A 15,268-nucleotide genomic window follows, 5' to 3' on the forward strand; every position below is an offset into this window, starting at 1 on the left:
TGGCAGTATGGTTTGGGTCATTGTCCAATTGGATGACCCATTTCCGTCCAAGCTTTAAGTTCCTGGCTGATGTCTTGAAGATCTTGCTTCAGTATTGCCATATAATGTTATTTCCTCATGATGCCATCTATATAGTGACTTGCATCGGTCCCTCCTGCAGCAAAACAACCCCACAACATGATCCTGCCACCCTCGTGTTTCATAGTTGTGATGCTGTTCTTAACCTTCAAAACTGCTCCCTTTTTTTACCCAAACGTAACAATGGTCATTATGGCCAAACAGTTCAATTTTAGTTTCGTCAGACCACAGGACAAGTCTCCAAAAATGAAGGTCTTTGTCTTTGAGTGGTAGAACTGAAAACATGGCATTTTTTTATCTTGTTGGGATGGAGTCGCTGAGGATTGGCAATTCATTTATAAATGGCTCCAGATAAGTGTTCTGCTCCATAAACCTGTTGGACATTACATTGTAGTTCTGTGAAGGGTAAACATGTGATGAAACTTTTGTAAAAGGTTTGTAGCCACGTTAGAAGAATAACCTTTTTCGGCATAGTGAAAAAATGGACAGAAAATGGAAGCGAGCGCATTGATTAGGGAGGTTTATAAAATGATTGTAATGGTGCTTTTTCAGCGGCCATGTTAATTAACTGCACATTGTAGATAGCAATTTATCTGGGGGTGAAGTACAGAAAAGTCTCTCAATTCAATGAAAAAAAATTGTAAAAGCTTTTAAGAAATTGCAGGTCATAAAGAAGTGTGCTTACATTTACTGCTGGAGAGCTGCGTATCGCTAGAGCTTCTGCTAATATCAGGGGTATTGCCAATACAATGGAGGAGCAATGGCCGTCATTGGCCACTGTCCTACTGCCAATGTGTGGAACAAGTATGGGAGGCAGGAAAGAGCTGCATGGATATAGGGTTAGAGGAGATTCTACCAGACCATGGAGAATGACCAGGGCAATGTTAGAGCTGGTATTCTGGGCTGGAATCGTGCGTTGTAGCACAGAGCTTACAATATGATAAAAAAAAAAATCGAGAGTGCAGTCAGTCCTGAGCGTACAAATGTAGTCATTTGGGGTACGGAGTGGCACCTCTCCAGCCAAAAGAAAACTTTGGACGTGTTGACATCCAACAATCTGATCCTTCTTGACCTTGACACCTGCCTTCAGGACAGTCTGGACATCCTCATATACAGTGGATAGTTGGCTGGTCCAGATGAAATGGGCAGATTCGACTGACTTTTTAATTCATTAGATGTGGGAACCTTTAGTCCGGTACAGCTAAAGATTCCCCCCCTCCCCCCCCCCCCTCCCATACATATAGTATGGACTGGTTAAAGTGAATCTGTCACTAGTTTTTTGCAATCCCATCCGGTGTACCAATGGCAGAGACACTGATTCCAGCAATGTACTGCTACCGCAGTTTTGATAAAATCCCTGTTTTATCTGCTGCAGATCTACCAGTTTTCCGAATGCTGAGCTCTGTATAACCACACCCACACCACTGATTGGTAGATTTCACTATGCACAGGCAGAAAGCTGCCAATCCACTTTGGGGGCCGGGTTCACAAAGTTCATCATTATGGAGGACTACATGGCAGCAGGTTAACTAGTCATCTAGTGATAATCTGGTTATAAAACGGTGATCAGCAACCAGCCCACTAAGTGTCACTCCACTGGAATCAGAGCATCTGTCTCTCCATTATTCTGCTATAAGATGATATGGAAGATTCCTGTTGAAGGATTCCCTTTAAGGCTTGTCCAGGGCGGTGAGGAAAAAATAGATCAAACCCAAATACTACTATAGAATAAATTTGTTACTTTTTACGTGAAAGACGGCCAGGAAAAAACGGTCCTTTTTATCAATAGGTGTGCAAAACTATAGAATTTGGCTTTTTTTTTTTTCTCCTCTCTAGTCCAAGAACATAATGATCACTCACTCCTACATGAAGGCCAGCTCAGACGGCAGTTCTTTTAGAATCCAAATGGCATGTAGATGGATTATCACGGCTCTCCAACTTCACAGTCTAAGGCTATGTGCGCACTGGGAAATGGAATTTTCTTGAGAAAATTCCGCATGCTCTCAAAGATTACCGCACCCACGGTAAAAAAACGCGGCAAACCGCACCCGAAAACCGCATGCGGTTTGCTGCAGGTTCACCGCGGTATTGTTCGCGGTATTGCCGCGGTTTTGCCGCGTGCGGGTTGGGATGTGCTTTATTGCATTCAATGCAATAAAGCACATTGAAAAAAAAAAAGTCATTTAATTCTGAGATAGTAGTAGATAGATAGACAGAAGAATAGATAGAGGGATAGACAGACAGACAGACAGACAGACAGACAGAGGGATAGATAGAAAGATAGATAGAGGGATAGATAGAGAGATAGATAGATGACAGATCGCTACATTTCCCACGGTCGGCAGTGAGTTCACATTACCAGCCGTGGGAAATGACTGGTAATTACCTCTGCTGTCTGCTGCATTCATTCAGCGCTGTGTCTGTGACAGTCGCAGCTGGATTTAAGCAGCGCAGGACGTCGGACCTGTGGATTACGCCGGAGCTTTGGTGCGGGAGGGGTTAATAAAATGGTGAACAAGGCTTGTTTGTTTTATTTAAAATAAAAGATTTTTCTGTGTGTGTGTTTTATTCACTTTACTTACGGGTTGATCATGTCAGCTGTCATATAGACGCTGCCATGATCAAGCCTGGAGTTAATGACGGTGATCCACCACCATTAACCCCTTGTATTACCCTGCTGCCACTGCTACACGGCAGCAGGAAGAGCCGAGGACACGCCGGTGCTGCCGCATAATGCATGCGACAGTCCCGGGGCAGCTGCGGCTGATATTCTCGGCTGCGGGAGGGGGAGTGAGGCGGGGGACATTAACCCTGCCCCTCTCCCTCCCCAGCCTGAGAATACCGGGCCGCCGCTGTGTGCTTACCTCGGCTGGATGGTAAATATGCAGCGGAGCCCACGTTCTTTGTTTTCTATATTTCCGTTTTCTTTCTATGTGTGTTCTATGTGTCTGTGATGTCTGTGTTCTATGTCTGTGATGTGTGTGTGTGTGTGATCTGTGTGTTTACTCTCTGCACGGCTTCCTCTTCCTGTAATAACATCACTTCCCTGCAAAACCGCAGACAAGCGATGTACATTACCGGAGGTAAACCGCGAAATACCGGAGGGAATAACGCAGGAAAACGCAGTGAACCGCACAGAATTTGCTGCCTGCGTTATTCCCTGCGGGATTTCACGATTACATTGGAGTCAAGGGAGTGAAATCCCGCAGCGACGTGCGGAAAAGAATTGACATGCAATTGTTTTTGCTGCGGGAATCCCGCAGCAAAACATGCAGCTGTCAAATTCCGCCTAGTGCGCACAGGATTTTTTTTGCCCATAGGTTTTGCTGGTGATTCACTGCAGAGATGTTATGAACATTTTCTGCAGCGAAACATGCAGCAAAACCGCAAAAAATCTGCGGCAAAATCCGGTAAGTGCGCACATAGCCTAAAAGCAGAAAAGACGAGAATTTGTCTTTCAGTAGTGGAAACCCCGGGTAAAACTTCCTCTATAAAAGGGAGTTTATTCTACAAAAACATTTCCTTTAAAATTGCATATAAAACTATTCTCCAGGTCACCTCAGGAGCATACCCCAGGAGGAAGCTGAGAGGCGAAACTTTGTGTTGGGCGAGTGACCTTGGTTTCATATGCAATTTCAAAGTATTTGTTTTTGTTTTGTAGACTAAAATCCCGTTACAGATTAAGTTTTGCCTACAGGTCTTCATTATTGGAGGAATCGTCTTGGTATTTTCTGTTTGCCGCAGAGAATGTGTCTAACATTGCTGCAGTCATTCCCCAGCAAATCCTATGGGTTTTAAAAAAAAAATGCTGTGCACACCATACGTTTTTTTTTTATACCTGCGGATTTTCCGCTGCGGAATTAATGTGCATGTCACTTATTTTGCGCAGGTACCTGCGGTTTTTGCCATTTGCATTTTCTAGTGCGCAAATAGCCTTAGGGTTGGGAAGACGGAATGGTGATCCATCTATTGACCCTGTGGATTTTTAAGAGTTGCTACTACCGTGTTTTTCCAAAAATAAGACACTGTCTTATATTTTTTTTTTTGCCCCCCAAAAAAGCTCTAGGGCTTACTTACACGCAGACCAGGACGTCTGCGTGGTTCCCAGGGCCTCCTGTGATCTCCGGTCGGTGCTGCACGCCGTCCTACCCTGCTGCTAGCTGACACACTGACACACACAGAAGATCAGACACATACAGCAGATCACACACAGACACACAGCAGATCACAGATATACACAGCAGATCACACACAGCAGATCCCAGGCACACACAGCCGATCAGATACACACAGCCGATCACAGATACACAGCCGATCACAGATACACACAGCCGATCACACACAGCCGATCCCAGGCACACACAGCCGATCACAGATACACACAGCCGATCACAGATACACACAGCCGATCACACACAGCCGATCCCAGGCACACACAGCCGATCACAGATACACACAGCCGATCACACACAGCCGATCCCAGGCACACACAGCCGATCACAGATACACACAGCCGATCACACACAGCAGATCCCAGGCACACACAGCCGATCACAGATACACACAGCTGATCACAGATACACACAGCTGATCACAGATACACACAGCTGATCACAGATACACACAGCCGATCACAGATACACACAGCCGATCACACACAGCAGATCGCAGATATACACAGCAGATCACACACAGGAGATCGCAGGCACACACAGCCGATCACAGATACACGCACACACAGCAGATCACACACAGCAGATCTCAGGCACGCACAGCCATCACAGATACACACATCCGATCGCAGACACACACAGCAGATCACAGATATACACAGCAGATCACACACAGCAGATCGCAGGCACACACAGCCGATCACAGATACACACATCCGATCGCAGACACACACAGCCAATCACAGATACACACAACCGATCACAGATACACACATCCGAACGCAGACACACACAGCCGATCGCAGAAAAACACAGCCGATCGCAGACACACACACACACACACACACAGCCGATTGCAGACACACATCACATCACATCCAGCACTTACGGCAGAAGAGAATGAGAGCAAGTCACGTGTCCGGCCGCAGGTCCTGTTCGTCGCGCTGCACCGCACTGCCTCTCAGGATTCTCCCGGCGAGAAGAGATCGGTGTCACTGGATGAGGTGAGTGTGTATGCGATCCGATGTGTGTGCAATCCGATGTTTGTGTGTGTGTGTGATTTGTTGTTTGTGTGTGAGGCGATGTTTGTGTGTGCGATCTGATTATGTGTGCGATCTGACTGTGTGTGCGATCTGATGTTTGTGTGTGAGATCTGGTGTGTGAGATCTGGTGTGTGTGTGTGAATTCTGATTGTGTGTGTATGTGTGTGTGTGAGCTGATGTGTGCGGGTGTGTGATCTTTGCAGGTCCTCTGCTCGGTGTCGGGTGAGTGTAATCGCTGGGTGCCGCTGTGTATAATGAAGTGTCCTGCAGTATCTGTATCTTTTTTAGCTGCACGGACACTTCATTATTGATCCGGGACTAGGGCTTATTTTCGGGGGAGGGCTTATATTTAAGCCTTTCTCCGAAAATGCTGAAAATCCCTGCTAGGGCTTATTTTTGGGGGAGGTCTTATTTTTGGAAAAACACGGTATTGCTGGCACTTGTATGTGAGTGTGAAATATTAAGATCAAGTGGTTAATGGTTTTTAGACTGGTAAGTCAGTTAACTCTCAATCTGTTATCAACTATTAATGAAAGTGGGGGGGTAGATTTCCCCCCCCCTCCCATTGTGCTGCCCTTTACCCATTACTTTGGTATGCCCCATCAATCTCTGTGTCATGTGACTGCTGTAGCCAATCAGCGGCTGCTGATCAGCGGAACTTTTCACATTTTACCTAAGTGGAAGAACCTGTCAATTTTGGTGGGGTTAACTAACCATCTAATGTGTGAGGGTCTTCCCCCCCACCCTTCCCAGACAGATGATTTCAGGGAGACAATGATCAAGCATGTAGAATTTGATCTATTCTTTTTGTTCCTTTTGGTTACTCCTCTCTTTATAAGTTTGCACATGTTTAGGGGGTGGGGAGAAATAACGGCAGTCCAACAAATGCTTGTTCAGCTGGCAATGTAAGGGTGTATAGGCACTCTTACTGTCTGTAAATCTGCAAAGTTATGAATTCAAGATTCTAAAAACAAAGAATCCACATTTAATGCATTATAAGCAAAAACAACCCCTACTTAAACATCCCTTTTAAATGGCAAATGTTACATGATGTTGAAATTTTAAAGGGAACCTGTCACGTCAAAATATGAAGAGGAACTGCTAGTGAGCTTCAGTCACCGCTCAGTACGTATAGAGTGGCAGCTATAACTGCGCCCCTGCACTGACTGACAGCCGGCTCTGTATTGATGCACTGATTAGCTGGCTGTCAGTCAGTGCCAGGGTGTGGTTACAGCCATCACTCACTACATACCGTGTGGTGTCTGAAGCTCGCTGACCATTCCTCTGTGACGGAGAGCCAGAGACTCCAGGGAAGAAGAAAGGTAACTTCTTCCTGGTAACTGTGGTCTCAGTGCAGCGACTTGGCAGCTTTAAACGCTATTAACATGCAGATTAACCCCATATCTGTAGGCTTTTTTTTTTAAACAGACATGACAGGTTACCGGTTAAGCTTTTTGTCATCATTCCTAAATTATGGATACCCAGTGTGAACAGGAGATGCTGATAAAGGTCCTTTTTTAAACATTTTTTTCTTTTTTAAGGAAATCTGTCAGCAGGTTTTTGCTATGTAATTTGAAGACCGCATGCTGCAGGGATTTAACATAGAGATTTCAGCAATATATATCTTTTTTCACACTGTGTTGTGATGCTGTCACTACTCATGGGCTAGCTGTGCGGCGGGGTAATCATGAAGTCTGGGCTCGGATACCAGTCGGAATAGCAATAAACAAAGGGGTGAGACAAAGGCATAGTCTGATTACGGTCCGAGGTTAAAATTCCATGAAGGTAGTGGATCAAGATAAAGGGGCTAGGCAAATGAATAGTTAGAAGCAAGGTCCGGTAAGCAATAGTTCAGACTGAGCGCAGGAGCAACAGGTATACAGACACCACTGAGCTAAAGCTACAACTAACAGTAATTGAAGGCAGACATGCAGCTGAATAACCAGGTAAGTATTCCAAACATGACACACAGAGGAAACCTCGCATGCCCCTACCCAAGATTGGACGGCTGAACTGTCACTCACTGCATCCAGACACATCAGTAGTAGGAATCGTTATGGTATGCAGTTGTCTGTCTGCAATGTTTGTTTTCGTGTCAGAAGATTATCATTGCCACATTAGTTCAGCAGTCTGGCATGCCTTCTGCTGTGATTAGCACCTCACGGTCTATAGGAATATACGTACAGAGCCTGGTGTGGGCAGGGGCAGCTTTATTAGCTTTGCTGCATTGCTAAATCTAAAAACTCGGATTGTGTCAGAACCGCTGCATCTAATATTACACCATTGGCTTCAGGGTCTTTTTGCCTACATCATGCTGCTTCCCTTTAAGCAAATCTATGAAAACTGAAGTTCAGGCAGAACTGAATAATTTATTATAATTTCCATAACATCTTTTCTAATTTGAGCAACTAAAATCTTTTGTACATGTGAGAATGATAATACAGTAAAGGCAGAACTGCTGGACCGAACGCTGAGCAGGGCCTCGTCACTGTTATATTTGCACCGAGTATTCTTAGTGTGTTGTGAAATAAACCCCTGCTTATCAAAAACGTGGATTTTGCCAACTTCAAGGAAATCCAGCAACAAAGACTCATTTAGTAAATACTTAAATTTTGTTCACAGACCACCAGAATTTCAGGGTAATTAGTCTAATGATAAGCAGTGGGCATTCAATATAAGTGAATGTGGGCAAATCAGAGTGTTTATATTCAGGACAAGGCTGACATTAGAAAAGGACACATTGTGTAAGAACATTTACATTTGGAAGGTAAATTCAGGTTATTTTTTTTTATTAAAGGGTAAATCTGGGACTTACGGTAAAAAAAAAATGCCTAAGTACAAACAGACAGGTAGTTCCTAACTACCTGCCTGCTGTTCCCGCCGCCGGTCTCTGCCGGCACAGAGCAGTCACAGACCGCTCCTGCCAGCAATACAGTGGCTTCATCAACAGAGCGGCGGCTTCTTTTCCAATCTGCTCTGTAAACTGGACTGGAAAGCCTGTTGCCTAACTGGAGGAGGCGCCTGTTAATTAGTGTGACGTTGGCTGTACCACCCCATCTAAGATGCGCCTGTTAATTAGCGTGACGTTGGCTGTACCACCCCATCTAAGATGCGCCTGTTAATTAGCGTGACGTTGGCTGTACCACCCCATCTAAGATGCGCCTGTTAATTAGCGTGACGTTGGCTGTACCACCCCATCTAAGATGCGCCTGTTAGCGTGACGTTGGCTGTACCACCCCATCTAAGATGCGCCTGTTAATTAGTGTGGCGTTGGCTGTACCACCTCCTTTTTTTCCTGTAACAAATGCCATCAGTATGTTTTGCAACAATAAAGGCCCTTTCACACACAGAGATAAATCTGTGGTAGATCTGTGGTTGCTGTGAAATTGTAGACAATCAGTGCCAGGTTTGTGGCTGTGTACAAATGGAACAATATGTCCATGATTTCACTGCAACCACAGATCTGACAAAGATTTATCTCTGTGAGTGATGGGGCCTTAAGGCTGCAGAGGTCTTTAGATAGCTCATTGGTTTTAACCATCATGAGATGTTTCTTGTGTGGCACCTTGGTAATGAGACACCTTTTTATATACCATCAGTTGAACCAGGTGATATTCTCATTTGTCAAGATTGCTTTCTAATTACTGATAGCTTTCAACTGGAGTCATGACTTTCCATGGCTTTTTACAGCTCTTTCTTCATGTGTTCAATACTTTTTCCATGTGTCATTTCTCATTATTACACATTAATTTATAGACTTCTATCGTTTGATGTCTTTGCCTGTGTGGATTGGATGGGTTGTTACCCACATCTAGTGAAAAATTTGTCAAGAGCACATCTTAAAAATATATTTCCTGAGAAAATTGGTGACTTGTTCAATTCTTATTTCACCCGCTGTATGTGTGTGTTAATAATAAGTGTTTATGATATGTGTAGTCTTTCTTTATAGGTTTAATTTGTAGTCTTGACTAGGAACGGTTACCAAATGAGTAATTCTCTTGATTACACTGCAGGTCGCAACAATGCCTGTGAGAAAACATCATACCTCTTTTTGCGGAAAGAACTTCCAGTTCGACTTGCAAACACACTTAAAGAAGTTAACTTGCTACCCGAAAATTTGCTCCAAAGGCCATCAGTAAAACTAGTACGGTCTTGGTAAGTTATCCTTCAAATTTTCACATTTTCCTGCTAAATTTAATTTTAAATGAGATTTCTGGGAAATAGAAAGGATCCGCTATCCTTAGGGTAAGGTGCTCAATTCCTGGTCATTGGGGATCCAGCCACGGGAGAACTGTGATCTGCAGAGAGCAGTTTGGATCGTTGCAGCATTTTCATTACAGCAACCAACATACGCGTGCAGCTGAAGCTTGTCCTAGTGAGTTAACCTGTACCAGACGCTGTCCACAACTAACCACACTTACCGTATTTTTCGGACTATAAGACGCACCGGACTATAAGACGCACCCTGGTTTTAGAGGAGGAAAATAGGAAAATAAAATTTTAAGCAAAAAATGTGGTCATGACACACTGTCATGGGGCGAGTATCTGCTGCTGACACTGTTATGGGGGTAATGTCCCCAAATTCTCTACTAAGGTGCCGCATCCTGGTAATGATCCTCCCTGCCTGGTATATACAGTATATGTCCCTCATCCTGCTATATACCGTAATCCTGCCATATGGCCGCATCCTGCTATATACTGGCATGTGGCCGCATCCTGCTATATAACCCATCATGGCATATGGCCCCATCTGGCTCATAATATGCCCCCATCTGGTTCATAATATGCCTCCATCTGGTTCATAATATGCCTCCATCTGGTTCATAATATGCCCCCATCCTGCTCATAATATGCCCCCATCCTGCTCATAATATGCCCCCATCCGGCTCATAATATGCCCCCATCCGGCTCATAATATGCCCCCATCCGGCTCATAATATGCCCCCATCCGGCTCATAATATGCCCCCATCCGGCTCATAATATGCCCCCATCCGGCTCATAATATGCCCCCATCCGGCTCATAATATGCCCCCATCCGGCTCATAATATGCCCCCATCCGGCTCATAATATGCCCCCATCCGGCTCATAATATGCCCCCATCCGGCTCATAATATGCCCCCATCCGGCTCATAATATGCCCCCATCCGGCTCATAATATGCCCCCATCCGGCTCATAATATGCCCCCATCCGGCTCATAATATGCCCCCATCCGGCTCATAATATGCCCCCATCCGGCTCATAATATGCCCCCATCCGGCTCATAATATGCCCCCATCCGGCTCATAATATGCCCCCATCCGGCTCATAATATGCCCCCATCCGGCTCATAATATGCCCCCATCCGGCTCATAATATGCCCCCATCCTGGTGTATGGCCGCATCCTGTGGCACATAAAAAAATAAACGTTCATACTCACCTCACTTTACCTCACTCCCTGCAGCATCGCTCGTCCTCCCGTCTGTGTCAGCGGCAGCGCCGCTGATTGGAGCCGTCCCCATTACCCTGCTGGATCGCGATCATCTCCTGTGTCTGTGCCAGTGTCCCGGCAGCTGCGTGTGGACACGTGCGCACAGCGATGACGTCATCGCTGTGCGTGCCGCTTGTCTCCACTCAGCCGCAGGCACAAACACAGGAGATGATCTCGATCCAGCAGGGTAATGGGGACGGCTCCAATCAGCGGCGCTGCCGCTGACACAGACGGGAGGACGAGCGATGCTGCAGGGGAACGGTGAGTACTGTACACTGATTCACTGCTCCCCGCGCTGATGATTATGCACGGGGTGCAGTGAATACAGCCGCACATGATCACTCCAAGCCGTAGTTGCCAGGGGTGATCATGCGAGCCGGCTGTTTATCCCCCGCCCACCTGTCAGCGCCGGCTTCAGCGCTGAGGGATGATGGGCGGGGGATGGGCGTGCATATTAAATGAGCGGGTCCACGTGGTCACGGCAGGCTGCTACAGCCTGCTCGTGCCCCCGATGACCCGCTCCACCGCAGCACCCACATTCCCCGCAGCCACATTCAGACCATAAGACGCACCCCCCACTTTCCCCCAACATTTGGGGGGAAAAAAGTGCGTCTTATGGTCCGAAAAATACGGTATTAAACGCCTCTAATACAGTATTGGTTTTTTTTGTCATAGACGTTGCCTATACACAATCAGATCTGCCTATAGTATGTATCCTCTGACAGCTTCCCTTACTCTGATGTGTTGGCCATGAAAGTTTCAATTTTGTCTGGATACAAATACAGCATATAACTGAAAATCAGGGAAAGATAAGTAAATTAGTGTATTTACCGATATATTCAGCTTCTTTTTCTATATTTGGAAACTGGAATATAGCACCCAGAAGTGGAGTTTTCCTTTTTAAATCCTGGTCTCTAGATGTCCACCAGAACCACACCTACGTCTGTAACACTCTCTATCAGACTCTTGCTCAAGAGCATCTACATAGATGGTGGTTCCAAAGAAGATGGCAATCTGTATACAGGTGACAGGCTTAGGACAGGTACACAGATTTCAATAGCAAAGTTAGACTTGAGATTGAAGAAATTTGACAACCAGAGGATGCAGAAAGTTCCCAGAGACTCTTATTGAGATGCTGAACATAAGGTGTGGAGTCTACATTATTCTCTTGTTCCTTACAGTAGGTTGTCATCTTTCTCTACCACTTTCGGTTCAGTACTCCGGCTAGTCCACAATAGACGGACGGGTTTAATAGACTAAACAAATCTGGGTCAGTTACAGGCAGAACATGTCAAGTCCAGGAATCTAATTCTGTACACCACTAGGCAGATCAAAGCAGAGTCAGGCATGGGAAGTAATGAGGGGAAAAGGCAAGGAAATGCTCCACAAGGCTAGGAAATACTGGAGCATTTCCCATTTAAGGGTCACTATATCCTGATATAACGCACCACTGTCTCCATCTGGTGACTAGCACAGCACATAGCGAGATATTGTGGTGTCACATTGGTGACCTGTCACCACAGCTCTGGGTCAACATGCAAGCCGACAGGTCAGATGGACCACCACAGCTGATCAAGGTGACCTGCACACAGTGACTGACGGCTTCACCTCTGTGCTGTCATACACTAGTTAAATTGCCTTTAAAAAGTTTTACATTTTAAAGGCAATAATCCAATAGTAGATTTTCTTTTTTCTTACATTAAATTATAATTTACTGAAGCAAATATTGTATTCTAGCTGCCCAAGAAGCACCTGCAGTCTTCAAGTATGGAGAAACTAGTGAAACTGTCCTCTGCTTCCTTTCAGGTATATGCAGAGTTTTCTTGAACTATTAGAGTATGAGAATAAGAGTCCTGATGACCCCGATGTCCTGTATGAGTAAGTATATTGTACCTTTTGATATTTAGCACTCGGCGCCATATTAGCAGTCCATAACAGTTCTGATATTAGAAACTGATGACACTAATGCAACTGGGAGATATCGCAAGCATAGAGTCCGATTTCCGTTAAAGTGGATCTGTCACCAGATTTCATAATATACAACTGCATAGGTTCCTAGGCATATTTTTCTTTTTTTTTTTTAACACTAGAAGTCCCAGAGAGTGGTCATTTAACATTTCTACCTTTTGGAACCCAGAGACAGGTCAAATAACCTGAAGGATTTTAACTAATATCCTTTAATCACCGTCTTTTGTTCTGTAATTTAGGCCATTACTGTCGCACCACAGGAGGTTGTTGTTTTCCATTGAGTTTAGCCATTTAGTTTCTAGTTAGTTCTATTCAGTTTGGACTAAAGGTCATTTGACCCTCTTTCGAGACTTAAGGGGGGAGCTTGAAATTTCTGGGACTTATAGTGTTAAACCTGATGAGGCTGGTGTTCCTACAGCCATGGTCAAAAGTTTTGAGACACACTCAAGTTGTAATGGGTTTTTTTTCCTCACAGGATTTGCTACTTATCAGCATTTCATAAGTATTTGAACAATAATGGTCAAATATTTAAAGAAGCTTTCCTTTTCTTTAAAATTGATGGCCTATTCTCAGGATAGGTTATCAATGTCTGATCTGCCTGGGTACGACCTCCCGCACCCCCACCGAAAAGTAGTTTCCTGTGTCAGCAGCGGCAGCAGGTATCCAGAAATGCCCAGTACCAGAGTTCCCCCTATCTTTTGATAGTCACTGGGTACTGCACATCTACTTCCCATGCAAATCAATAGGAGGCGGATGTGCAGTGCCCTGGCTGCTATCAGAAGATGGGTAAGCTACGGGACTGACCATTTCCAGCCGCCACCAGCGCCGAGAACAGCTGATCGGAATGGGGTCCCAAGTAAGTTTTCTCCAAAGAATGAATATTTACAGTGATAACCTTTTATTTTACAAGACTTTTGCAATTTGTCATGGCATGGTGGATATCGGCTTCCAGGACAAATCCTGACTTGTGACAACCAATTCTTGTCTTGGTGCTTGGAGTTTATCACAATTTCTGTTTTGGCTTTTTTTTGCCCACCCGCTTTTGAAGATTTACAACAGGTTGTCCATGGGATAGAGATCTGGGGAGTATGCCGGTCATGAGCCCAAAATTTAAATGTTTTCCATTCTCAAACATACTGACTAAGCATTTGTGAAACGCACGTCGGGTATTTGGTGGCTGAGCTTAGTACTAGTAATTACTTCTCATTCTGTGGGTTATATTAGTATTTTTGTATAGATGTCTCAGCATGGATATGTGATTATATTTTAATGAATATTGATTCATATTTACCTTTTTTACAGTTTTTTTTTTTCACCTGCAATGTGTGTATTACCTCTTGTATTAGTGGTGTTCTTACGATGGTTCACCCTCCAATTTTAATCGCTTGTCTGTATTGCTGGGATTAATTGTACTTAATAAAGTTTAACATTTTGATGAATTGCTGAGTATTCTTGTCTTGGCACAGATTTTCTTTTCTGCTGTTTGTATGGTCATTGAGACCAGAAGTGATGTCATTTGAGATGTGCAGACAGAATGACATCATATGGGGCAGAAGACATATCCGCTCCTGGTTTATTTTTTTGTTTCAAGAACCCCTGGTTCAGGATGCTGAATTTTGGTTCTACTGGTAGATCCTGAACGTCTGGAATGGGTTTATTGCAGTACACTGGGAACAGAAGAGATTTTTTTCATAGATCTTCCATGGAGAAATTGTACATTGCAAACATTATGATTTTCGGCTTACACTTGATTACATCGAGCTTTCTACATATAAAGCCTGCCGCTGTGCTACATTGTGTAGGAAAATGCTGCTCTATTAGTACAATTAAAGACTTTTTTTTTTCCTTTTCTCTACCTTTTTTTATTTAGCTTTTTAAATATCCTCATTCAAGTGAGAAATAGACACAATGATGTGGTCCCCACCATGGCCCAAGGTGTGATTGAATACAAAGAAAAATATGGATTTGACCCTTTTGTCAGCAGTAATATCCAGTATTTCCTGGACAGATTCTACACAAATAGAATCTCGTTCCGTATGCTCATTAATCAACACAGTAAGTATCTTGTCGAAATCTAAAGCAGCTTGTTGAAAATATTAAGTATTCGCTATTTTGACTGCAAATATTTCCTGGAGGAAATTGTATACACACAACGGTGGTCATAATGCAAAGGAGAAAAAGAATAAGAAAATTACATTCATTTATTATATTTCTAAGTATATCCTGTATTGTGTAGAACAAATCTCAGATCTAGGTAAGTGGCTGAAGTGACGCTTTAGTTAATATTCGTTACGTACACACTGCTCAAAAATTAACAGAACGCTTACACCAGACATCAGAGATTGACGAATGAAAGATTCAGGTTCACAATCTTGATAGATAGAAATAGACTCTTCTTTGTTGTTTTAACAATTCATGGAAACCAAAATCATCAACTGAAGGTTGGATTCCAAATCTCTCTGATAAAGGGAAAAATTTAAATCGCAGACCTCCAATTTGCATGAATTTAATCACGGCAACTGTAATGTGGACTCAC

General features: G+C 44.1%; 1 protein-coding gene across 1 annotated transcript in view; it reads left to right on the plus strand.

The window, feature by feature from the left end:
* The window catches only part of PDK3 (pyruvate dehydrogenase kinase 3), a 99,510-nt gene that overhangs the window by 37,106 nt on the left and 47,136 nt on the right, over positions 1–15,268 (plus strand). Inside the window, exons 2-4 of the mRNA XM_075335450.1 lie at positions 9,307–9,448; positions 12,571–12,642; positions 14,603–14,787. Coding sequence (XP_075191565.1) covers positions 9,307–9,448; positions 12,571–12,642; positions 14,603–14,787 — 399 coding nt within the window. The remainder of the gene's footprint in view (positions 1–9,306; positions 9,449–12,570; positions 12,643–14,602; positions 14,788–15,268) is intronic.

Source organism: Anomaloglossus baeobatrachus, chromosome 2, assembly GCF_048569485.1.
Source record: "Anomaloglossus baeobatrachus isolate aAnoBae1 chromosome 2, aAnoBae1.hap1, whole genome shotgun sequence".
In the NCBI taxonomy this organism is placed as follows: domain Eukaryota; kingdom Metazoa; phylum Chordata; class Amphibia; order Anura; family Aromobatidae; genus Anomaloglossus; species Anomaloglossus baeobatrachus.